The 26,410-nt window shown below is 43.1% G+C and overlaps 1 protein-coding gene across 2 annotated transcripts in view; it reads right to left on the bottom strand.

Annotated features, from left to right (window-relative positions):
• Nucleotides 1-9,973: 9,973 nt before the first annotated feature.
• NCMAP (non-compact myelin associated protein) overlaps nt 9,974-26,410 on the bottom strand; it is a 43,162-nt gene continuing 26,725 nt past the window's right edge. The window contains exons 2-4 of one of the 2 annotated variants that reach the window (XM_072609331.1): nt 21,680-21,771; nt 18,329-18,413; nt 9,974-15,967 (exon numbers count right to left, since the gene is read on the bottom strand). In XM_072609331.1, the coding sequence (XP_072465432.1) occupies nt 15,820-15,967; nt 18,329-18,413; nt 21,680-21,761 (315 nt within the window). In that variant the 5' untranslated portion in view covers nt 21,762-21,771 and the 3' untranslated portion in view covers nt 9,974-15,819. Of the gene's footprint in view, nt 15,968-18,328; nt 18,418-21,679; nt 21,772-26,410 lie in introns of both variants that reach the window. The other variant, XM_072609330.1, reaches the window with a different exon arrangement.

The following is a 26,410-nucleotide window of genomic DNA, read 5'->3' as shown; positions in this document are numbered from 1 at the left end:
CTATTAACGAGTAAGAAAGATTTTCCAATTCAAATTACCATGACACTCAGCCCCAAGATCTTTCATATTCATTACATAGGTTGGAAATTTTCACATTGGAGTGAAAAACAGAGACAATGATCTACTTTCCTTACATAGGGAGGATGAAAGATTTGTGAGGCAAGAATAACTCAGATATAGGCTTATTCTCCACAAAGGCATCCTGGATAATGTTCTATAACAATACTAATACGGTATAATGAAGACCTACCGTAATATAGTAAAACTCAGTGTAACAGGCGATGATTCCACGTCCTTGATTGAAGTAACATTTTCATTTTCTTTTCGGATTACATATGTGCAATCATGTTAAGCATCTTTCTGCATTAACCATGTAACACATGGGATCACTTAAACCATTTATTTACCAATATAGTAAAAGCAATAGTAATCATCATAATATCACAGATAACCACTTCAGATAAATACAAAAATCATAAATATATCACAGTCTACTCCAATGGCGTCAAACTCAAACAGAAATCGGGGCCACTCAGCTGTGGGTTACACGTTGATTTGGAAAACCACATGCTATTTATCTAGGTTTTATTGCATTTTTACTTATTTTGTTAAACATTTCCAAATTACCCTTTCATACGATTTGGGCTGCACTTGTCAGTACTGGGTCTGCATGTGGCTTGAGGACCATGTATGTGATAATGATGGTTGACACGATCTATCACAGCATCAATTTATACAGCCTTTACCAGTCTGTTTATTTATTTTCTTGTTTGTTTGATTATTTATTTATTTATTTGTTTTCGAGGCATTTGGGATTAAGTGATTTGCCCAGGGTCACACAGCTCGTAAATGTCAAGTGTTTGAGGCAGGATTTGAACTCAGGTCCTCCTGATTCCAGAACTGGTGGTCTCTACCATTTTAGAAAGAACTTATTTAGAAAGAACTACCCTTTAGAAAGAAAGCTGGAATGTATAGCAACCTCCCCTTAAGACCTACAAGTTCCCTATAAGTAGGGAAGACTCCTTGCTATGCTAATTTTCCTCTTTTTTTCCCTCTATCTAGTCTCCATAAACTTACGTCGTATTCTGTCACCCATGTATTCAGTATCTATGGGGAAGAGTGGGCATATATTAACAGAAACTCGACTGTAAGCACACTGAGTGAGCAAAACTCATAACTAACTCACTATTCTGGAACTATACATTTCAGCGTCCTCTTCCTGTCTCAGAAACTGTTCATAAAGGTTCCTTTGGTGAAGATAGCTTCTGTGTTGCAAAAATGCTTCCACTGATAAGCTGAGTTCATTTTGTGCTTGACTAAAGTCTCACTGGGCATATGGTCTCAGTCAAACTAATTGACCCACTGGATGATGTCTCTGATTCTCTACTTCCAAGCTATTCCTCTGCTCACTCCTCAGTAGCAACTGTAGTATCCATCACTCCCAGCATCGCACCTACTGATGCTTTCAGTGAAGAACATTGTTATGTTCTTTCAGGAATAGATTATGGTGACCTTTACCTTACAGTTGTCAAAAATCTCTTCAACTCTTTTTTCTTTGCAGGATTCTTCTCTATCTCTCAGCTACAGTTGGCAATACAGAGAAATCTCTTCTTGGCAGAAAATCATAATAGAGAATATATTCTCTCTACTGCTTCTTGGTAGCAGTTCATAGTAGACAGCATAGCATATTTTCCATATTCCTTGTCTCTGCAATACAAAGGTTTTGCAATTTCTCTTGAACACAGCTTTGAAATCTGCCCTTTCATAGTTCTCTTTTAATCTTTCTGGGTATGGATTCTGGGTTCTCTCTGAAAATTGCCCCACATTAGCCTGTAATTAGTAATCAAATTTTCACCCTCTGCCTATGATTAAGTAAATTACATATGTCCCATAACTGTGGAATAGTTCTGCTGTCTACATTCCCCAGTAATTTTTTAGACATGTTTTTACTGATGTCTTTTCTTTGTTACATCATCATAGTTTTCTCCAGTATCTCTTCCCCTTCCCCTCCCAGAGAACCATTTAATATAATAGCGTTTCTTAAAGACAAAAGGGAGGAGGGGGAAATCACTTAACAACCCTTCCTCAGTTTCCTCCCTCTGATAAATGGGATAGCAATTCTTCCATGATGGGGGACAGTGAAATTCTCCCTTAAGGAACAAATAAAATAATATATGCAAAACACTTTGTAAACCTTGAAACCGCCTATCAGCTGTTATGAAGGGAAACCAAGAGGCACAAGAATTACTTGAGTTCTCTAAAGCCCTTTGTCGCCACCTAGTGGTCTTGTTCGTCATTTTTTCATACTACGGATCAACCTTATACATAGGAGCTCAAATAGTCCTCAGATGATTATTGTGAAAAAACAAAGGATTTTGGGTCATAGAAGTGATGGGGAGAGCCTAGGAATAGCTGCAAGCAGAAAGCACACGCATTGAATATTTCATTTTCTTGTAAAATATGGTGGGAGAAATAGAGAAAGGCAGAGAGAGAGAGAGAGAGAGAGAGAGAGAGAGAGAGAGAGAGAGAGAGAGAGAGAGAGAGAGACAGAGAGAGACAGAGAGAGAGACAGAGAGACAGAGAGAGCGATTTGGGCTAAGGAACTTCTGCCTGGCTGTGTGAACCTGGCCAAGTGACTTCACTTCTCAGCATCTCAGGAAACTGAGGCTGTAAACTGCAGAGTTATCAGTCTGGATGGGGAAAGGGAGTTTCCTCCCAAAAGAAATTTATTTCACTAAAACTTAGCACAGCTCCTGGTACATAGTAAGCACTTAATACATGTTTATTGAAATTGAATTAAATTGAAATCATAGGGCCACTCTCACCTGCCAACTCCCATTTCTCCCAGCCCTCCAATTACTCACTTAAAAGAGAGAAAGAAAATTTGGTGGGGATGGGGAGAGACTTTCTGTTATTCTTGTTAAAATGACTCAAATTGGAACCAGAGCTGCCTTTCATATATCTTGAAGCGGGTGTCCAGCAGACATCTTAAACACATGTCCAAAGCAGAACTCATTATTTCTCCCCGCAAATCCTCCCCACCCCTCTGACCTTTGCTATTACTGTAGAGGGACCACCATGGTCCCAGAACTTCAGAATACCAATCTAGGAATCATCCTGGACTCCTCACTATCTCTACCGCCTCCCCCATTACTGTTGTCAAGATCTGTTGATTTCACCTTTGTACCATCTCTGGAAATGTTCCCTTCTCTCCTCTGACACTGCTGCCCATCTGGTGTAGGTCCTTATCACTGCACATCTGGTCGGTCTACTGCCATAGCCTGTAGGTGGATCTGCCTGTCTCAAGTCTCTTCCTGCTCCATTCCATGCTCCATTCAGCCTTGAAAGTGATTTTCCTGAAGCATGTCTGACCACATCCAACTCCCACCCCCAATAAGCTCTAGCGGTTTCTTATTGTCACCAGGATCAAATACAAAATGTTCTACTTGGCATTCAAGGCTCTTCCTAACCTAGCCCTCCTACCTTCCTGCTTTTCCAGTCTTGTTACTCCTTCCTCCCCACCATGTACTCTTCCATTCAGTGACACCGGTGTCCAGGCTGTTCCACATTGGAGACCCTCCATCTCTCAGCTCTGGGCCTTCTCTCTGGCTGTCCCTCTTGCCTGGATTGTTCTCCCTCCTCATCTCTGTCTACTGGCTTCTCTAGCTGCCTTTAAGTCCACGCTAAAATCCCCCCTTCTACAGGAAGGCTTTCCAACCCCTCAATCTCAATCTCTCCTGTTGCTTTTTTCCATTTATTCTGTATGGCTTGTTTGTTTGCTTGTGGTCGTCCCCATTAGGATGCCAGCTCCTTGGCAGGGACTGTCTATTGTCACTTGTATCTCCAGAGCTTAGTATAGTGCATGACATATAATAGATGCTCAAGAAATGGTTATTGACTGATGGATCAAAGGGGCTTTGGGAACGATTGGAGGGAGAGAGAGATGGTGTGTGTCTTAGAACACAGGGTGTCAGAGCTAGGAAGGCCCTTAGAACACATGTCAGAACTGGACACAACACTGGTACATAGACTTTGAGAGCTGAGAGAGAGACCTTAGAAGACAGAATGTCAGAACTGGGAAGGCCCTTAGAACATAGAATGTCAGAGTTAGTAGGACTACATAAAAAGGTGGTCTCCAGTGGAGTGCCCCAGGGATCTGTGTTTTGTGCTTGGCTGTGTGCCAACCTACCAGTTTTGTCCATGGCATCGTTAGCATGTTTACCATATCTGAAGATGGCACAAAGCTAGGAAATGGAGTTAACGTGGATGAGAGAATCAGGATACCAAAAGACTGGAATATTGGGGGAAATCTAATAAAATGAAGCATAATACAGATAAATGTAGAATTTTATACGGGTTTTTAAAAAGTCCACTTTACAGGTATAAAATCAAGGGAAGAGGGGCGAGCTTATGAATTCTTATGAAAAAGACCAAAGGAGCTTAGTTAGTGGTCTGCAAACTCAACATGAGTTAAGTGTGATACAGGAGCCAAAACCTCAGAGTGAATTTAATGGATTGTGGATTGTATCCAGAGTTCCTGTGTCCAGGACCAGGGAGGTGAGAGTCCTTCTGCCCTGGTCAGAGCACATCCGGGGTACCATGTTCCACACTTTAGGAAGGGAAAGCAGTGGTGAAGAATCTGGAGCTCATGTTGTTTGGATTTATTGAAAGAATTGAGGATAGGGATGACTAGAGCACCAGCCCTGGAGGCAGGAGGACCTGAGTTAAAATTTGACCTCAGACATTTACTATCATTGTGACCCTGGACAAGTCACTTAACCCTGATTTCCTCCAAAATGTGGATGCTTAGCCTGAAGAAGTATCTGAAAAGCTGTCGTGTGGAACGGAGATCAGAGTGCTTTACTTAGTCGTGAGGGCAGAAGGAGGAAAAGATGCAGGAGTGGGTGTGAGAGACAGCAAATTTCTGATCATGTGTCCTATGTTAAAGCATGTTTGGGAGGGGGAATCACACTGTGGGGGGGGGAGGTTGTAGAGATGGGCACGTAGAGAATATGGTGACCTAATGGACCAATCCATCTCCTGGTGAGAGGATCTGTCTTGAACTAAGGGTATATAGCTTATCTGGCTTCTGTGCTCCCTCCTTCTGAAAAGAGGGTAGGGGTCCACTTTGGCCAAAGTGTTAAATTCCTCTGAACTCTGCTGTAGTAAATTTTCCTTGATGCCTCATTAATGTCAAGAGTGTTTCTAACAATGTGGAACCTGCAGCCATTTGTGACTGTCTAGATCCTCAAGTCCCTTAATCAAAGGATTTGTTCTGTAACACTTGGACTCAGTCAAAAGGCCACACCCAAGGACCTAGAAGGCCACAGGTTCCCCACCCCTGGAATAATGGGGTGGTAGTTGCAGAGAGACAAATTTAGGTTCTATAAAAGATGGAAAGAATCTCTTAGGAATCACAATGATGCCCAAGAAGAGTGGGCTGTCTAGGGAAGGTATGCCTTCCTCCTAACCAGAAGCCTTCCAGGGAAAGCTGTAGAGAGTATTCTTCAAACATGGACTGGATCAGATGGCCTCCAAAGTCCTTCTGGTGGAAAGAATGTTGCATTTGAGTCAGGAGAGAATTCTGCCTCTGACACCAGCTATACAGCTATGAGCACATCAGTTAAGCTGTTGAGTCTTGTTGGAAAGAGAATTGGACCTGGGTACCAGTCCTAAAGTGCAGGTCTGACCATATTATCACCCCTCCCCTTCAATAACCTCCAGTGGCTCCCTATTACTTCCAGGACCTAAATCAAATCCACCATTTTTCAAAGCCCTCATAGCATTGCTCCTACCTTTCTCCAACTTTTCCAGGCTCCTTACACCTTACTCTCCACTCTCTAGTCTGGAATCTAGTAACACTGGCCTCCTTCTTATTGTTAATTCAAGAAGCTCCATCTCTGGACCCCGAGCATTTTCATTGGCTTCCGTCTGGAATCCTCTCTTTCCTCATCTCTGCCCCTTAACGCTTCCCTTTTGTGGAGTATGTCCATTTATCCCATCTATATCTCATTTGCAGTTGTTTGCGTGTTCTCTTGCCCATTAGACTGGGAACTGGGAGCGGAGACAGTCTGTCGCCTTTCTCTGTGTCGCCGAGCACAGTGCCTGGCATATAGTAGGTGCTTAATCAATCCTTATTGACTGACTGACATTCCTGTCTGTGACACACAGGGAGGAGGAGAACCCGGAGAGGAGTGTCCCAGAAACCTAGAGAGTAGAGAGTATCAAGGAGAGGGATAGTAGTGTCCAAGGCTGCAGAGAGGTCAAGGGGAATGAGGACTGAGAAAAGGCCGTCAGATTGGGCAGTTAAGAATCATTAGTAACTTTGGAGAGAGCGGCTTCCGGTGAATGAGGAGGTCAGAAACCAGACTGAGGAGGGTTAAGAAAAGAATGAGAGGAAAGGAAGTGTGCCCATCTGGTGCTGATGGCCGGCTCAGTTCAGATCTTAATCGGGGGCTGAGAGGTGAAACATTAACAAGAATTTAACACTATTTACACTGACAAAAGAAACAAGGCTCAGAGCCTGGGGGTATCTTTGCACTTTCCCTATGGCCTGGCACGGGGCTCTCGGCACATTTTTGGTGGGGGCTGGGGATGAGAAGGGAGGTAGGGACCTGGGATATCATCTGCGTAGGGAATTCTTGCTGTGAAGCCTCCTCCCTCCAATTTTCAATGTTACCTTGTATCTGCTTAGTGTGTTTTGTAGCCTCTCTCTCTCTCTCTCTCTCTCTCTCTCTCTCTCTCTCTCTCTCTCTCTCTCTCTCTCTCTCTCTCTCTCTCTCTCTCTCTCTCTCTCTCCCCTCCCCCTCTCCCTCCCCTCCCCCCACCTCTGTCTCTGTCTCTGTCTCTGTCTCTGTCTCTCTCTTCTCTAAGTAGTGTTATGGATAGAACTGGCCAGGAAGCCCTGGGTTCAAATCATATAGAAGGTTGATAAATGTTTGTTGATTGCTTTGAGTTGCCCTTCCAGAAACTCACCGGCAGTTTCTAGGGTTCATTTAAAAGAGCTGCTTGGGGCAGTAGAGATGAAAGGCTTCCTGCTTTCTCGAAGTCACAAAGTAAAGATAGCCGCTGGATTTCCAGGCTCCAAGGCGGGTCCTGTATTCACTTTTGGGGTGACTTCTCACACAGGGTACTTACTGTGGACCTTCAGTGCTGGACCTGTGATCTCAGAAATCCTAGTGTGGAGTTCCAAAGCATCTATTAAGCTCTTCCTGTGAGCCTGGCACATAGTAATTTGAGCCATCGACAATAACTTACAGTTTTAGAGAGGAACCTGGGGCACTGAGAAATTAAGTGATTTTGCGCAGGGATGCATAGTCAGGAAGCTTTAGAAACAGATCTTGAACTCAAGTCTAGATTCAGAGGTCAGTTTTTAAACCGCTAAGGCACATTGCTTCTCTACACACAGCAGCTGCTTAATAAGATCAAAGATTCATAATTGAATAGGAACTTATTGTCTGTCTCCCTGATGAGGGACCTGTGACTTCAGTGCCATGGAGAAGTTCTCCATGAAGCAACTACCTCTCGGGACTTCTCTGCAGAAGAAACTGAGGCTCAGAGGGAAAGGGATTTGTTTAAGGCTGTGTAGAAAGTTAAAAAGTGGAGGGAGGATTTGAATCCAGGCCTTCTGCTTCCAAATACAGAGTTATGTAGTTTACTGACTTCTGTTTCTAAAAACGTATTTTTATAGGCAGTTTATATCATTACCCTCATGTTAAAGGTGGGGAAACTGAGCAAGCAACTGGTAAATGACTCACCCAAGGTCACATTGCTAATGAGTATCTGGTGCAGAATTTAAACTCAGATTTTCTTGAGTTAGAGGTCGGCATTCTAACCATGCTACTTCTCCAAACTGCTTATTTTGAGGGGCCTGTGGGCTTTGTATATGAACCTTTCCCCGCCAGCAGCTGGGGAACCACCTTCTTGACCCTCAACCTTGCCTTCCTTGGTCACTACCTTCGTTCTCTCTGTGTTTCAGTATGCTCCTGTCAAGTCAGAAAGCCCCAAACATGAAGCAATCACTCTAATCTGCCAGGGAAGAAGGAGAGGGCTCATTCTGTTCCCAGTATAAGGTCTTGTGAAACTTCCTTCTAGCTGAAGTGGGGACCCATTTCACAGGATTTTCAGTTTTGATGTCAATAACAGGGCACCTGTGGCTTTAAAACCTCCACCCCACCTCCAATACTTACTAGAAAACAGGAAACTCTTAAGTTTAAAAAAACATTCTCTTCCCCTTTTTTCTTCACCAAATTTTCCCTAGTGAGTTGTTCTGTATAATGGAGACCCTCAAGAACATGAGTAAATATAAGCAGGTGGACGCACGCTACCAATGCCATTTGGCACCTGAGGAGTAGTCCAAAAGACAGTATTAAGGATGTGGATAACAAGAGAGGGAGAGGCTGAACACACAGTGAGAAAGACTTTTAGCCATCTAGGGATGCCAAGGGATCAGCTAATACCATCATCTGCCACCCATGGGGCAGGCAAGTTGTTAGTAGGTTGTACCCTGATTGAAAGATAGGAGGCAGCATGTTTCAGGAAAATCAAATCATTGGAAATTGAGGGGATGCCCATCAATTGCGGAATGGCCGAGCAAGCTGCACTATGTGATTGTGACAGAATACTATTGTGCTATAAGAAATTATGAGAAAGATGGGTTCAAAGAAACCTGGGAAGACTTATGAACCAATGCAAAGTGAGATGAGCAGAACCAGAACACTGTATATAGGATTAACTGTGAAAGATTTAGCTACTCTGATTAATACAATGATCCAAGACAATTCCAAAGGATCCATGATGAAAAATGTTCTTCACCTCCAGAGAGAGAACTGATGAACTCTGAGTACAGAATGAAACCTACCTTTTTTTACTTTCTTATTTGTGCATGTGTATTTTCTTTTACAACATGGCTAACATGGAAATGTTTTGCATCACTCCACATATCTTCTCAAGGAGTGGGGGAAAGGAAGGATGGACAGAGAAAAATGGAACTCAAAATTTAAAAAATGAATGTTAAAATTTTTTTACATGTAATTAAGAAATAACAAAATAAAATATATATTTAAAAAAGCATCACCATCTGCTTTGCTGCTATACCCTAAGGACTATGGGATGTTTCCATCTGACTTGTGGCTGAATTTGTTATTTTCTCCATTAGATCTTGAGTTCCTTGACAGGAGGGACAGTATGACTTATCTATGTTGGTCCTTAGTGCTTAACCCATAAGTGCCTAATAAATGCTTTATTCATTCATCCCCCCCTTTTGTATAGCCATCTCTATACCTAGAATACACACTCTTTTTCCTTGGTTTTGGCAAGATTCAGGTCATCTGCAACCTCCCCCAAGAACTCTTTTCTGACTCTCCTAGTAGTTTGGGGTCCCTGTCTGCCAAGTCAAATGATCAGGTATTTAGTTGTTCACATAGTGTAGCTCTCCAGCAGAAACAGACGCTTCTCCAGGGCAGAATGATTTCCATTTTACCTCTGTATCCTCATTACCTAATGAAGGACTGGCTTTAACGAATGCTTGTGCAATTGGATTGGAGAGGGATAATCGTTAGACCACCTGATACCACCAGATACACCTGATAGACAAGAGTCACTGCAAAATCCAGAGGCCTCCAATGTGCTGGATGAGTCTTCCAAGTAGCATTTATCAGAGGACATGGGTAAAATTCACAGATAAGGATGTAAATGGTGACCTGCACTGACACAGGGAGTACTTACATGGAAGTATTAAAATTGACCTTTTTGGGCACCCCAAGGATAAAAACCAGGTGTCCTATGAGGAGGACTCTTCCTATTTCTGTGCAAAGGTGGGGGGCGATAGATGTGGAACACTGTATACAACCTCAGATTTTTTTTGATATATTTGGTTTTGATGAACCGTTTTTTCCTTTTTTTATTCTTTGTAATAATGGAAAGTATTCTGGGAGGGAATGCAGGTGGGATATATTGTGAAACACAGGTGATGTAAAAACAAAAGATACCAATGAAAATTTATTAGAAAAAAAATTAAGTAAAGTTAGGCGTCCCTTACCCTGTTGCTGCCTTCAAAAAAAAACCTGAAGAGGTACCCCCTCCCCCTCTGTCATATAGAGGCTACTAGTTGCCTCAATTGATCCTTTTGCTCAAGGGTCCCTCTGTTGGGAGAGAGGAAGAGGGAGAGGGGAGGGAGGGGGGGAGAGAGAGGGAGACAGGGAGGGAGAGAAAGAGAAAGGGGAGAGAAAGAGAGAGAGACAAGAGAGAGAGAGAGAGAGAGAGAGAGAGAGAGAGAGAGAGAGACGAGAGAGAGACGAGAGAGAGAAGAGAGAGAGAGAGAGAGAGAGAGAGAGAGAGAGAGAGAGAGAGAGAGAGAGATTCCATATTCTTCAGACTAAGATCCTTACAGAAAGCAGAAACAGGGGAAGGGACTCACATTGTAAGTCCATTCATTGGTCAATGAGAGGGATAGACCCTGGAAGTGCAGATTTTCCAATAGCCAAGATCCTCCCACCCTTCCTACTGGAATCACCCTGTCATGGGGAGGGGACACAGCTGGCCTGATGAGCCGCCAGGGTGGGCATCAAGCCCTATACCTCAACAATGTTCAGCTGGTGGTCTTAGCAGATCCCAGCCACCATTAAACTAGACTTGCAAATATCCACCAGCCCAAGGAAATGATTATATAAAGGCTGCTGCCCTCACTTGACCAAATTACTTGTGAGGAGGGTGAAAGAAAAAGATTACAGGTTGTTAAAAACTAAAAGGTTGGTTCTTAAATTCCCCCAAGGTAAATTAAAATATATTAGTATCACACAGAGAACGATGTTAAGAGTCTAGGCAAAATGAAAATTGCTTAGATGATTCTGACTGGATTTGGATAACAGAATTTCATGTATAGAACTTTGGAGAGAGGAGGGATCTAGGCTTAACTTAGTTCAACCACCTCATTTTGTGGGGAAACTGAGGATCAGGGAGACAAAGCCTGGAAGAAAAAAAACCAAGATCATGGTGGGTGTAATAAAGAGTCCCATACTTGGAGTTAGGGGATTCCTAGGTGTCTGCTTTTAGCTATATGACCATATGCAATCACAACCTCTCTGAGCCTTATTTCCTTCATCTATAAAATGGGGCTAAGGTGTGTAAAGTGTTTTGAAAACTTTAAAATGTTCTATAAATGAAATCTGTTATTATAGTGAGAGGACTGCAGGTCAGGCCATGTGAGGACAGAAGGAATGAGTCACGTTATCCTGAAGAACAGAAGACTGGGGAAGGGGACATCCATGAAGGCTGTCTTCAGTTATCAGAAGAAAGGCTGTCCTGTGTAAGCAGAGAATTTAGATCTGACCTGAAAAGGCCTTTAGAGGTCATCCGGTCCAGTGCTTCTAGGGGTTATGAATGGAAAAAGTTTAAGAAACCCTGATTCTAGTCCAACCACCTCATTTTACGGATTAGAGAAGTGAGGTCCACAGAGGGAACTGACTTGCCCAAGGTCATGCAGATAGTAAGTTGAAGAGACCAGACATAAGCCTTCTGAACTCAAAGTCAGGTGCTTTTCTTCTATGCCATCCTTACACCTTTTTGGCCTCAGTCATTGCTTGAAGAAATGGATAGAAACTGCAGAGAGGCAGATTGCAATTCGATATAAGAAAAGCTTTCAAAGAAACTTCCACTTGTCCCCAAGTGAAAACAGGCTGCTATGAGAGGTGGTGGCAGCTTCCCTGTTCCTGGAAGGCTTTAAGCAGAGGCAAAATAAGCTTGTATTAGGGATGTTAGAAAAAATTCTGAGTTCAGGTAAAAAGTGGACTAGATAGCCCGAGTTCCCTTCTAGGACTGAGAAGTTGAGATTTCACGGATGGCCAAGGTCACATCCACAGTGAGGCTAGCACAGTCCAGGTCTCTGGGACTCCCAGGCCAGCCCAGGGTCAATTGAAGTCATTTCTCCCCAGGCCAGACGCCTTGGGTTGGCCGTAGGACTGCTGAGTCAAGGCTTTCTACTCCCTCCCTCAATGAGGGGGATGCCCATCACAAAAGAGCCCAGAGAGAGGGTGACAATGACCCCACTGTTCAGTCACACCCGAGTGGGCCTCCCAAATATCCTGGGGCCATGGCTGTAGGATTACTGTACACCCACAATGAGCTGTGGCACTGGGTTTTTTTTTTTATAGCAGGACAAAAATGCCAATTTGGGGTATATTTGGAAAGGACATTTAAAAAGTCAAGAGCTCATCTCTCTCCCAGACTAAGCCCTACAATTTTCAACTAAAAATAAATTGGGGGTTGGGTTGGGTTGTTTATTTATTAAACATAAAATCTAAAACAAATTGGTAAAAGTCCTGCCTCTCCCCTGCAACACTCTCTGCTATACAAGAGACAGTATAGCTCAATGGACTCAAGAACCAGGGAACTTGAAGTCATGTCCCAGCTTTGCCACCTAACCATATACCTCTGAACAAGTGGTTTTTCTGTGCCTCAGTTTCCTGCTCTGTAAAACCATGACACTACTACTTGCCATTCCTATTTCATAGGAGTTTTATGAAGATAACGCTGATGAGGACAATGGAACCAGGAAGCACTATCCAAACCTTCCCCATCATCATCATCATCACCATTTGATTTCTCCTGTGCCCTCTACCCCACTCTTTCAATCAATAGAGGGGCAGGGATAGAGAGGCCTTTGATTTCCATGACAAAGTGAACTCCCAGAGGAGGCAATTCCCTTTAACAACGCAAGATGGCGTCTTCTCTGCATCTTGCAGTCTTTGAGAGTTGTCTAGAGCAGTTGGAGGTAAAGTGACTTGCCTAGGGTCACACAGCTACTAAGTGTCTGGGGCAGGATTTGAACCAGGTCTTCCTGAATCCACTATTGCCTATGCTATGCTGTCTTCCTAATCTAGAACAAACTGGGGTGACTACATAGCGTTCCTCATTAGAATTATTCCCACTCCAAAGCCCTTTTCGGAAAATACTAACAACTAATATTTATAAAGAATTTAGAGCTTTGCACAGTATGTTACATGAATGATCTCATTTGATCCTATTAACAGTCCTCCAAGGCAGGTATGATAGGTGATAGCTTTCCATTTTACAGATGAGGAAACTGAGGCTCAGAGTGTTTAGGTCCACAGTCACACTAGTAAGTATCTGAGTAAGGATTTGAACTCAGATCTTCCTAACTCTAAGTCCAGTCACCAATCCAGGACACCAAGATCAGAACCAAGGGGGTTAGAGAACAATGAATGTTTGCATTTGTACTGGACAGAAGAGAGTGTCTAGGGCAGGTTCCCTACCCCGGTCCAGGGTTAAACTCAAGAGCTAACATCTGGTAGGTTAGGCAGTAACAATTTTGGAGAATAGGCTGAGGGGAGTGGGTGGGATGGGATACCCAAGGCCCAGTCAGAAGCCTTCACTCCTTAATTTTGTGAGGTGTTGAGGGAAACACTACTCAGCTTCCTTGGGAGTTGGCAATTCTGAGTCAACACCAGACATTCTGCATCTTTGGCTTCTGCTTGGGATTTTGTTCTTGTATGAAATTTGTGGAAAGGAAGGAATGTCCTGAGGCTGCAGCTGACTGATCAAGCCATCAAACAACATCGACTTACAACCATCATACCTCCCACCTCATAATAACAGCTCCCATTGCTAAAGAAATTCAAAGTTTGCCAAGATCTTTACAGGTGTTCTCTCATTTGAACCTTATAATGACCCTGTGAGCGAGATTGCTATTATGATCCCCATTTTACAGATGAAGGAATTGAGGCTTAGACAAATCTCAGGTAGGGTTGAAAAGCTAGTAAATGTCTGAGGCTGGATTTGAACCCATCTCCATATAACTATCACATTCTCTTTTTGACATAATCCCTAACGTCTTTTTATGGAGACAAAACTGACATAAACACATCTGAGCACCAGGCATAATCACAATCCCTGTCTCATGGCTTCTCTTAGCTTGTAATAGGAGTGAATTCTCCTACTAGACAATAATGGACAAGAGGCTGCCATCTTGTACACAGCAGACTGAGGATTGTGGGCTTCAGGGACAAGATACCACTCATATGACCATCCACTCCAACTAACTCACATTACACAGAAGAAAATTAAGCCTTGGGGAGTGGAAGTGACTTATCTAAGGCCCTACAGCCAGTGAATACTAGGGCTGGGATGGTTCCCCAGACTCTTGGATCCGAAATCCAGTGTTCCTGTAAAGAGCTTGAATGCCAGGCTTGGGATCTGTTATCACTAGGAACTACCCTCATGATGAACTACAGTATGTCAAAGTTGGGTCTGGAGAAATAATAGATGGGATTAAGGTGCTTATTCTATAATGTTTCAGGGAGCAGCTCCCCCATCCCAGCCAAGATGTATAATCAGTGAAAGATCAGCTTGAATCCTGGGAGTCTACCTCATAGAGTAGCCTTGACTCCAGAATCAGGTGACCAAAGTTGGAATCCCTGGTGAAATATTTACTAGATGTATAGCCTCAGCCCTTCTTTGAACCTCAGTTTCTGTACCTGTAAAATGGAGCCAGGAAAACTCATACTGCCCATCTTCACAGTGGTTTGAGGAAAATACTTTGTAAACCATAAAATGCTACACAAGTGTGAGCAAGTATTACAGGTCAGAACGAAGTGGGATAGGGGAAGATGTGGTGATAAGTGGGGAAGTATCAACATGGCAGTCAAAACGAGGAAAAATGGAGAGCCTGTCTCAGTTCTCTAGCTCTGTTTAAAGAAGACACATACTCTGGCAGACACAGATGTTGGGATTCTGGTCCTGAGCTCAGGAGAAAGCTATTTTATCAACTCGTCTCCCCTGTTGATGCTGTCTCCAGATATGGAGTTGGGGGTGCCTCACATTTGGGTTTGCTGCCTTCTGTCCACTGACACAATTTACCTGGGGAGGAGGCAGTATATTTTATTTAATTAGCCCAGGCCCACAGCCCATTCCCTGATCACAGAGTTCCTAGGAAAAAATGGTTTAATTTGCAAACTACACATGCCTAGATGAAGCACTTGGACAGATGCCCCTTTCATGGGTTTCTATCATCCTGCATCCAGCATTTGAAATAATTTAATTGTTTCTGTCCTGGCTCAGCCAGAAACTCAAACTCATCTTGTGGTCTTCTCTAGACCTCATTTTCTTGTGGGACAAGTCACTTAACCTTCCTCCACCTCAGTTTTCTTATCTATAAAAAGAGATGGGTGGAGCAGATAGCCCATTGAAGTCCTTCCCAGCTCTACGGGTCTATGATCCCATGACTCTTGTCTATAAAATAAGAGGGTTGGGCTGGCTTGTCTCCCAGGTTTCATTCAGCAATGTCATTGTTTTAAAATTCTCCATTTAAGTTCTCTTCTAGCTCTTAGATTGTTTTCTAAGGTTCCTGCCCCACCCAGTTCTGCCACTCTCTGTTCTAAGAGCTTTTCCAGATGCTCTTTTCAGTTCTGATGGTCTGTCATCCAAGAAAATGGATCAGGTCTTCTACATTCTATCACTGTATAGTCTAAAGTCCCTTCTGCCTCCAGTCTTCTAAGATTCATTATACCTTTGAACCAGCTACAGAGATCAGGGAGAAAGGAGAACATAAATGTTAATACACATCTGACATAGTTTGCCACTGTGTCAATGTTAGGGGACCCACAAGAGTTACTTAGGTTTTTAAACTAGGGGGAAAAAGAGATGGTTAGGGTTTGTTCTCAACTCCAATCCCATACAGAAATGCCATCATCAGCTTGACACAGACTCTGCCAGGAATCTGGCTCTTTGTTATCCTTCTTCTCAGTGAGGGCCCTCTGAATGGACAGGAGATCTGGCTGAGGAGCCCTGAGAGACCTTCTCTGGTCATCGACTCTCCATGTGGATGTCAACAGGAATGAATGTGACGGTGGTGGGTTGGCTGAAGCTGTTGTTGCCAGGCTGGCCCGTGGAAGATGCTGGGGAAGTGGGCTTGGGGCTCTTGGGTTCCAATTCCCGTCTCATTCTCATTTTTCTGTAACAAACAACATGTAAGTGGTTTCTGTTGTACAGTATAAGGATTCACAACAGAGGCTACAGAGGATGTCAGCAGAGCATAAAATTAAAAACTTGTAAAAAAAGAACCCCATTAATTGTTCCCCTGTACCAGTATATTGTTAGTGTATTTTTGCATAATGGGAAGATCTTTCTTATCCATTAATAGGCCTATGTGACCTCCCTGAGTCACATGGAAACCTGAGTCACAGGAGTCTGTAGTGAGAGGAGCTTGCCAAATAGGTGAAGCAAGAAGGGGTGGAACAAGATGGGGTGGAGCAAGAAGGGTGAAGCAGAGCTGAGAGAAAGTTGGACAGAGGAGTTAGAGTTGAGGGAGAGAGAGGAAGCAGGCAGTGAGCTGTGAGTGTTTGTTTGTGGGAAGGCCCTAGCAGAGGAAAGGCTTAGGGATAGTGGTGCCCCCTACACTGTTATCATGAATAGATTTCTTTGTTGCTATGAAGGATTTGGCTTTCTGGTGTTTAAATAAATGTTTTAGTTCTGTCCTCCACGTGGAGAGTCTGTTCTATTTTTGCGAATCAGAATTATACCATCATATTCACAGCCTCTATAAGCGCTATGAATATTGCATTGGCACTACAACCAGTTACGTGATAGGCTCAGAGAGTTAGTAGGATTGGATTTAAATCTTAGTTTGGTTATTTATACCATGAGCGGTCTTGAGAAAGTCACTTCACCTTTCTAAACCTCAGTTTCCTCATCTGTAAAATGTGTGTGTGCATGTGTGTGTGTGTGTGTGTGTGTGTGTGTGCGTGTGTGCGTGCACATGATGCTCTCTAAGGTTATTTCCAGTTCTCAGTCCCTGAAGTGCTAAACAAATATCAGTACTAAGTATGTATTATTATCCCATGAGCCTATGTGTGTAAATACTAGAAAGAAACAGAGTTCATCTAGTCTTGGTATTAACTGGTAGAAGTCTGGGGAAGCCTGGGGCCCCTGCTCAGAAGAAGGCTTTTTTTCCCATTTTATTTTTTAAATATATAATTAATTTATTTTCAGTTTTCAATATTCACTTCCACAAGAATTTGAATTCAAAATTTTCTCCCCATCTCTTCCCACCCCAGGACAGCATGCACCCCATCCCCTCCTTCCTCCAGTCTGTCCTCCCTTCTATTATCCCCTCCCAAGAAGGTTTTTAAATGGATAAAATAAAACGAGGAGGAGGAGAAAGAAGGAAGAGCGAGAGGGAGGAAGGAGGAGGAGGAAGGGGAAGAAAGAGAAGAGAGCAGGGAGGAGGAGAAGGGAGAAAGAGGAGGAAGAAAAAGGAGAAGTAGAAGGAGAACTAATATCTATGTAGTATTTACTATGTTCCAAGCACTGTGCTAGGTGCTTTACAAATATTGTCTCACTTGGTCCTCACAACAATGCTTTGAGGTAGATGCTATTATTATACCCATATTACAAATGAGGAAACTGAGGCAACCAGAGTTAAATGACTTGTTCAGGGTCACACAGTTAGTAGGTGTCTGAGGTCAGATGTGAACTAAGGAAGATGAGTCTTCCTGACTCTGGACCCAGTGCTCTTTCCACTGTACTTCCTAGCTGCTGGTCTCTGCAATAGGAAGTGCTTGTATGCCTATAAAATGCTACTCAGAGAACAGAAATATCTATGTATTCCTCGGCTAGTTGCCCTGGTTCTGAGACTTTTTCATTCATTAGATCCTCTGGCAGGAAAACAGACAAATTCTAAGAAGCACAGACAGGTCCTGCTTAATGGTGATGCCAGAAACTAGGATATGATGACTGGTGCTTTGTCCCAGGGCATTAAAATTTGGAATGGTGATGGCAAAATTTTTAATCTTTCCCATTGGTGAGTTCCTCCTGGGGGCCTCTGTTTTGTGGAGGGACTAAAGTCAGCTTTCATTTCTTTCCAGTTGTATTCTTGACTTCAAAACCATGCCTCTATATCATCCTGAAACCTTCCTAAGGACCTAAAGTCTCCTCACTCTAGAACATTTAACCACTCTTGCAACCTTCTTAATCTAAGGCCCACCTCCTTTCCCACTGAAGAGATCCACCTGGGACCTCCATTTTGTGGAGGGGCCTAAGCCAACCTTCATTCCCCTCCTGGCCCTGTTCCATCTCCCCCCACCCCCACATCAGGATGTCTTCATTCCCACCCTACCCCACCCTTCCAGCCCTCCAGCCCCCACTCCCAACTCCCAACCTCAGGACATAGTGACTTTTCCCTCATAGATCACTCTAAACAAATACTAAATGGCCACTTGTTGGGGTCACCATGCAGGAAATAAGTCTTTTCAGGTATGGGGCAAATTAGACAGTCTCTGGGATACCTCCCATTCTGTGACATCCCCATGGGTACCTGTTGTACATTTTGAGCAAGATGAGCACCACGGTGAAGATGATGATGACACCAATCACGATGGCCGCTACAATGGCTCCTGAACCTGCCTCAAGGCAAAGAGAGAAGGCAATGAGAAGCCACTGATCAGCAGAACCAGGACTGGAACCATGGTCTCCTGTTGCCTTTCACCCATACTCTGCTGCCTCCAGCACAGAGTTCCTCCCCTTTTTCTAGCTTTGTCCCCACATGGTCAAAGCTCTGGCCAAACTGGACTGGTCTCTTCCCCAGAATACATTTTAAGTTTTCCCACCTCCAGACCTTACTCATGCTGCTCCCTGTTACATTCATTTTGTTCATTCAATAATTACTAATTATAAATCCATATGCTCAATGCTGGAAAAGTATGGAAGATAAATGAAGCTTGGTCCCCACGTGGGAGGTGAAATATACCTTCCTGAAATCGCTGGTTACTGACTCCATAACAGAACTAACTCCTCTTCCCAACATCCTCCCAAGCTTGGGGAAAGACTGTCCAAAAATGGCTGTGGAGTAAAATTCCAGGTATTTCCGTAAATCCATCTTCATAGCTCCTTCAAAAAGTTTGAAGATGGTCATTTGTGACATCTGTTTTCTCTGGGCCACTGTGGACTCTCAGGGAAAGTCAGGAATCTTTTTGGTCAAATACACACATCTGGTTATAATACAGAAGCAAGGACAGCCAAGTGAGGATGAATTCCTAAGAGTAGCAATATCCCAGAAGGAGCTAGGGCTGTTGATGACTGCAAAGGGCAATCTTTAGCTATTGTTGTTAATAGATATGTTGGGGGAAAACGAGGGTCAGATAATGTGATAAAAATCACTCCTTGGAAGTGTATGGGATAACGGACAAGGGAGAGAAGGTAGAATTGCCCAACTCTTCTTTTCCCACAATTTTCTTTACCAGGGAAAACACATTTTAGAATTGGACTAACTGGATGGATAGAATAAAAATGGTACCCAGGGAACGGAAACCAAGGATGAGTGAGGGCACAGGAAGAGATCATCCAATCATCCTCCATGAGCCCATGTCCACTGGGCCAAGGTGTACTAGCTACTAAGACAGTTAAGGAATTAGCGAATGGGATGACTGATTGGTGATTGGCTGGTGATCTCTGAAGGACCCTGGAGAATGGGAGAGGAGCCATGGATCGATCTGATGGCAGCAACCGTGGTCCCCAAGTTAAACAAAATAAAGAACTAGGGAGAGTGCAAATCTTAGCCCAATGAAGCTTAGCCTCTAGTTCCCGGCAAAATTCTAGGACACTTTTTCAACAAGGTTTGTGAGTGCTCCAAGAGGCCAAAGCAACTTGATCCAGAATAGGTCATGCCATACTTGAATCACTTCTCATATTGACAGGATCACTAGACCAGGAGATATAATATATTATGTAATAACTAAATAGTAATTGTTTCTCTTTTATCCAGGAACCCTGAGGGTCTTCCCCTACCAGTTTCATTGTTTTTTTATTAAAGGGGCCATCACTTGAGTAACTTAAAGAAGCCTATTCATTGAATGAGCATATCTCACTCAAAGTGAGAATGTGATAAGACTTTAGCCTGAATGGACCAGGGTCTCCCACTGCATCCTGAGCCATCTCCAGTCATCCTGATGAATATCAGGCCACTGGATCCAGATGACTCTGGAGGAGAAAGGGAGGTTGGTGACCTTGCACAGCCCTCCCTCACTCAAAACAAAGTCAACTGCAAGTCATGTCACCATCTTGATGTCATGGTCCTCTTCAAGAACGAAGGACAAACACAAGACAAGACCAGGAGATACTGTAGCTATAGCATAGTTATATTTCTGTGAAGCATCTGACAAAATCTTGAGTGACTCTTGTGAGTTAATGGAGTCAGCTAGGTGGTGTAGTGGATAGAGCACTAGATCTGGAGTCAGAAAGACACAAATTCAAATCCAGCCTCGGACCTTACTAGTTTTGTGACCCTGGGCAAGTCACTTAATCCCCACCTACCTCAGTTTTCACATCTGTAAAATGGGGATAATAATAGCACCTACCTCCCCCCAGCAATGTTGTGAAGATCACATAAGATATTTATAAAATGCCTAGCACAACACATGACACATAGTAGGTGCTTAGTAAATGTTTACTGAAGATTAATTGCTAGCTATTATTATTCTCTATTATATAATCATACATAAAAATATATAATTTATACATTATGTATAATAATTTTCCATTGTTGTTATTATTGTCATCAGCCAAAGTGGACTGCTCTCTGCTCTGAACTTTCCTGTTTCTGCGTTCATGTGTTCATGCTGTCCCTTTGCCTAGAATCCATCCTTTAGAGTACAGCTCAAATGCTGCCTCCTCCATGAAGCCTTCCCTGATCTTCCCTGTCAACAACAACCTTTGTCCTAAGACCTCACCTTTGTGGCACTTGATTCACCTCTTTTATTAGCTTTTTTTAGGACTACACCTGTGAATTCATTCCCATGGGAAGCTTCTAATTTGGAAACTCCCTCCACTGATGTAGATCAGAGACTCTTCGATAAGTTTTAGTTTTAGAGTGGCCCAAGGGACTGTTGGTTGTCCAGCACAGTGCCTGGCACACAGTAGGTACTTAATAATGTTTATTGATTGACAGAGGTCAAAGAGCTAATACGTGTCACATTTGAACTTGGGTCTTCTTGACTCCAAAGCTGTCTCTCCTTATACACTTATGGTGGTGTACTAGTAAATGTTTAATGACTGGTTCTCCCCAAAATGCCATATACATTTCTAAGTTTATATTATCCCCACCACTTTCTTTTATATCTTTCTTTCTTTCTTTTTTTTTTTTGGAGGCAATCAAGGGTAAGTAACTTATCCAGGGTCACACAACTGAGGCTGGATTTGAACTCAGGTCCTCCTGACTTCAGAGTTGGTGCTATATCCACTGTGCCATCTAGCTGCCCCCCCCCCCCCACTTTCTTAAGGTTGGACAGTCAATCACACAATAAACCGAGCCTTCCCTCATTTGTATTATTTGCCCAATTTTCTTTCCCAAGCCAGCTCTAGCATATCCCTGAGCCCTTATCATATAATATGATGTAATGCAGCCATAGGTGAGTGTCTTTTCCTGCTACCAGTTCCATGATGTAAACTTGATATCTCTTCTAGTGCTGAGTACCTGGCTCAATATACTATAGGCGCTCAATAAATGTTTATTCAAAGAATGAATGAATGAATGACTACCTGCTTGGAATGCCTTGCCTCTTGGCTTAGCCCACAGCCACCCTTCTAGAGAACCCCCAACACAACAGCCTCCACCTCCATTCCAGCAGCTATTTTCTGGCCCAGCCCCTGGCACTCAGTCACCAGTCCTTACTCTTATAGAGGAAGTCTTCTGTGGACATCGCGGTCTCATTTCCTGGAAAGGTGGCACCTCCCAACGGGGCCACAGTGGTCATCTTGTCTTGTCTACAAAGAAAAGAAAACAAGTTAAAAAACGCAGACCTCCCTTTAAGCTTGAGCTTCAAAGCTGACCTCTTTGATTTCTCATGAACACCCAGGTAGGTGTCATTTCCTGAAAGCAAATATCAACAAATATTGACCCAGTGTTTCTTACACCGTAAGTGCTAGGCCCGGCACCATGAAAGTTTTAAATTCAACACTCATTCCAATGCTAAGTGCTGGAGGAGAGCAATCCATCAATCCATAGATTATTAACCTACTTATTAACCACTTATTAACCTACAAGGTGCCAGGGATACAAAGATACAACCCCTTCCTTGATGAGCATCCATTTTATCAAGAGATACAAAATTTAAGTCAAACATAATCCCTGCCCTCATGGGGCTTATAAAGCAGTAAGCTGTGATTACATCCCTCCTCCTACAACTTGGAAAACTCTGGTGGGTAAAGACAGTAGTATTTGAGAGACTATTCTAGGAAAGAAGGATTAGACTTCATCTGCTTGTCCCCTGAAAACAGAAACAAGGAGCAATGGTTGGAAGGCATAGAGCGGTAAATTCAGGTTTGACATCAGAGGATGAGAGCTGTCCATGAGAGAAGTGGGCTGCCCTTCACTGCTCCCTTGCAGCAAAGGCTGAATTGTCCACTCATCAGATATAGTGAGGGGAAATCCTTTCTCAGGGCCTGGCTTAGATGAGATGATTCCCTCACTTCCCTTCCAGGTCTCTTCTAATTCAGAGATTCTGTGATAAGGTGGGGGTGGTTGTTGTTCAGTTGACTCTGACTCATAGTGACCTATTTGGTGTTTTCTTGGCAGAGATGCTGGAGTGGTTTGCCATTTCCTTCTCCAACTCATTTTACAGATGAGGAAACTGAGGCAAACAGGGTTAAGTGACTTGCCCAGGATCACCCAGCTAATATATGGATTGGAATTCAGGTCTTCCTGACTTGAGGCCTGATGCTCTATCCACTGAGCCACCTAGTTGCCCTCTGTGATATGGGCAAGTCATCAGTGAAGGTGGTAACTATAATGTACACCTAACAGGTGCAAAGTACTACGTGAGGCAAGTCTGGGGATTGTCACTGACTGTAGGAATCAGGAAAAGCTTTCTGGAAGCAATGCCATTTCATAGGATCATGGATTTTTCCCAGAGGGGAGAAGAACTTAGATTTCCTTTAGCTGAATCCAGGATTTTAAAATTTAATTTATTTTTTTAGAGGAAACTGAGGCCTACAGAAATGAAAGGGCAGGACAGTATAACACGGAAGATTCAAACCGATGTCTTCTGACTCCAGATTCCTTGTTCTTTCTACATACCATAACTCAGATGGGCTTTCAAGATCCAGAAAGAATTCAAAAAAGCAGAAAGGGAAAGGGACAACATTCTGAGGTGGGGGTGGGGTAACAGCATGAACAAAGGCATGGAGGCAGAAAAATACAGGGTATGTTTGGCTGGCAATCAACAGTTCAATATGGCTACAATTTACTGTATATGGAATGAAATAATATAAGTGAAGGCCGGTAAAAACAAGGGGTATCAGATTGTGCTAGGCTTTGAATGCCATGGTCTTGCTTCCACAGGTTTGCATCTATGATGAATCTAAATGAACCTCAGAATCTCAGAACTAGATGAAAAGCAATTTGAAAGACTTCAGAACCCTGGTCAAGGCGATGATATATCCTGATGCCATGTCTTCCTGAAGAAAAATGTCATGGATTTAAAAGACAGTCTATCTCTGGACATGGTCAATGGGGGAATTTGTTTTCTTGAACTATGTGTATTTGTTATGAGGTTTTTTTTTTTTTAAATAACTGTTCAGTTTTAGGAGAGAAAACAAATGTTCCCCAAAAGGAATAAACATATAAATTAAAAAAGACAGAATCAAGACACGGAATCCTAGATTCTTATTTCTGCTTTAGTTTCTCCTATTGTATAACCCAGAGAACTTTGCTTATCTAGTGCTTAGTACACGATGTGCCTGGCACATAGTAGGTGCTTAATAAATACCTGTTGACTTGTCTTGACTTGAAGGCTTCTGGAAGCTTTTCTGTTCTGGGGAACACCACAGATTTAGAGCTCAAAGGGACCTCAGAGGTCAACTAGTCCAACCACCCCCTTTACAGATGAGGAAACTGAGACACAGAGAGGTTAGAGACTTGCCCAAGGCCACATAAGAAGAAAATAGCAGCGAAAGAAATTGCACCCAGGTCTTCTGACTCTAAAATCCAGTATGGCATCGCAATGTGCTGCATTTCAAGCATTACAGAGCTTTCCCCTCATAACCGTCTTGTGGGGTGTGTGGTACAGATACTATTCTCCCTGTTTTCCAAATAGGGAAACTGGGGCTCAGAGCGGGGAAATCTGTGCAATCACACAAATAGTAAGCACCAGTATGTGAACAGATCACTAAAAGGAAGTTGAATGCTGATCAATAGAAAAACTAATGAAAGTTCTTGAAAAGAAATAACAAAAGATACCTTCTTTCTCCTGGCCCTCCTTGTGGGGGGCCACCAGGGCAAAATACTGTTGACATTATCAGATGTGGTCTCTATATTGGACAGTTTTGCTTAATTGTTTTCCTTTGTAATAAGGGAGGGTTCAGTCTGGAGGAGGTAGGGGTGGGAAAAGAATGTGCTTTGAAGACAAAAGGCCTCTATAAAATGCCTTTAAAAAAAGCACCCTGGCTTGGAATCAAGCTTGGGACTCCTGTCTCATCCAGCGTTCTTTCCATGCACTATCCTAGGCAGCCTCTGCATTTTTACACAGAAATGCAAGGAATTTTGCTGGATGATTAAAAAAACAACAAGTAAAGGGAAAACAAGTTTGGGTCCAGCGGTTTCTCTGATGCCGACATATCAGTGTTAGAGAGAGCAGGGTCCTCTCTCCCAGTGCTGACCACAGCAAGTTTCCAAGGGACTCTATTTTTATATATTTCTATACCCTGTTTTTATACAGCCTATAGCCCATTTCTCTTTGATTCCTCCATCTGGCATTAACTACCTGTGTGACCTTGCATAGGGTGTTTAACCTTTCTAGGCCTCAGTTTCCTCATTTGTAAAATGGTGGGCAGAGAGCCTCTGAGGCCCTTCACTGCTAAACTCTGAGCATTCCCTTCAAAGAAGCTTCTTTCAGGCTCTGCTCCTCTGGTGTCTCCATAATATCTCTGTCATATCTTCATCTGGGAATTCACACCTCATCAGTACTCTGCCCCTGGGGCCCCTTCCTCTGATTGGCCAGCTCCTCCCAACCAGATTTCCCTTTTCCAGACTTCTCCATCAAGCTCCCCTAGTCACTACCTTCTTTTCTCCATCCTCCCCCACTTTCAGTTTCCTTGTATATGTGGTCTGCACCATTAGAATGTAAGTTCTCTGAGCTTAGCATTGGACGTGGCACGTAGTACCCACTTAATAAACACTTGCTTACTGACTGATAGACAGTCACTTTTACCCATCTCTCCTAGTTCTGCTTTCTGAGGCTAAGCAGAGCACTCCCTTCTCTGGGATGGTCCTCCCAGTGGATCCACACTAAGCCTTCTCTCTTAAAGCTAAAATCCCAGGTCCTGGACTGACTTTCCTATGGCCTGAAATCAAAGCCCTTTGACATATCCTCCTCTGAATGGATTTATTACTGGCCGGCTTTACTGATGTCCTTTCTAAAATGGGGATGCCCAAAACAAAGGAAGGAAGGAAATGAGTATTGTTAAGGTGCCTACTATGTTCTAGGCACTGGGCTAAGCCCTTTCTCATTATTCTCTTCTATTGTCACATCAATCCTAGGAGATAGGTGCTATTATCTTCCAGATGAGGAAACTGAGACAAGCATCGATGAAGTGACTTGCTTAGGTAAGGGTAGTAAGTATCTGAGGCTGAATTTTAATTCAGATCTTCCTGACTCCAGGTCCAAGGGTCTACCCACTATTACATAGTGAGAACTGCATCCAATACTCCAGAACCTAAGGCAGGGAACAGCAGGTTATTCACCTCCCTAGCTGTGGCCCCAGGCCTCTCTTAATAAAGTCTCAGATCACACTCATTTTTTTGGCTGACTCCTAGGGAGCTTGCCATACACTCAAACCTCTTCAGATGAGGGGCGCCTTGCCACTCCTCTCATTTTTTCTTTTGCCTTTATAAGCCAGATTAAAAAAAAAAATAACCTAAAGGTAAGTCTTCTGCATACTAAATTTTATTTTTATGCATATTTTATGCACACTAAATTTCATTTTATTGTTCTAGGGTCAAGGCTTTTGTGATCCTGACTGTGTGTTTGCTAACCTTGATATGCAGAACACCTCTGCCTTCATTCAGTGCACTGATAAATATCTTACATAGCACAGGACCAAGCACAGATCCCTAGGGTACACCACTGGAGACTTTCCAAGTTGACATTGATCCATTCATTCTGAACTTGAAGTCCAGCCATTCAAGCAACTCTGAATCCTTCTGATTGTCCAGTTCTGTGGGCTCCATAACTTTCCATCTTTCCCATTAGAATACGTGGAAACACTGGTGCCTTGCTATAATCTAGGCAAACTCAGGTTTCAGGACTCCCAGGTTACTGAGCTTTCTATTGTACCCTGAGATATCAATACCGTTTCCTTATGAGCCTATTTAAATATAAAAGAGGGAAAGGAATAAACCCATGGA

This window comes from Notamacropus eugenii, chromosome 5, assembly GCF_028372415.1.
Source record: "Notamacropus eugenii isolate mMacEug1 chromosome 5, mMacEug1.pri_v2, whole genome shotgun sequence".
Taxonomy (NCBI): Eukaryota; Metazoa; Chordata; class Mammalia; order Diprotodontia; family Macropodidae; genus Notamacropus; species Notamacropus eugenii.
This window is presented reverse-complemented; position numbering and strand designations above follow the sequence as displayed.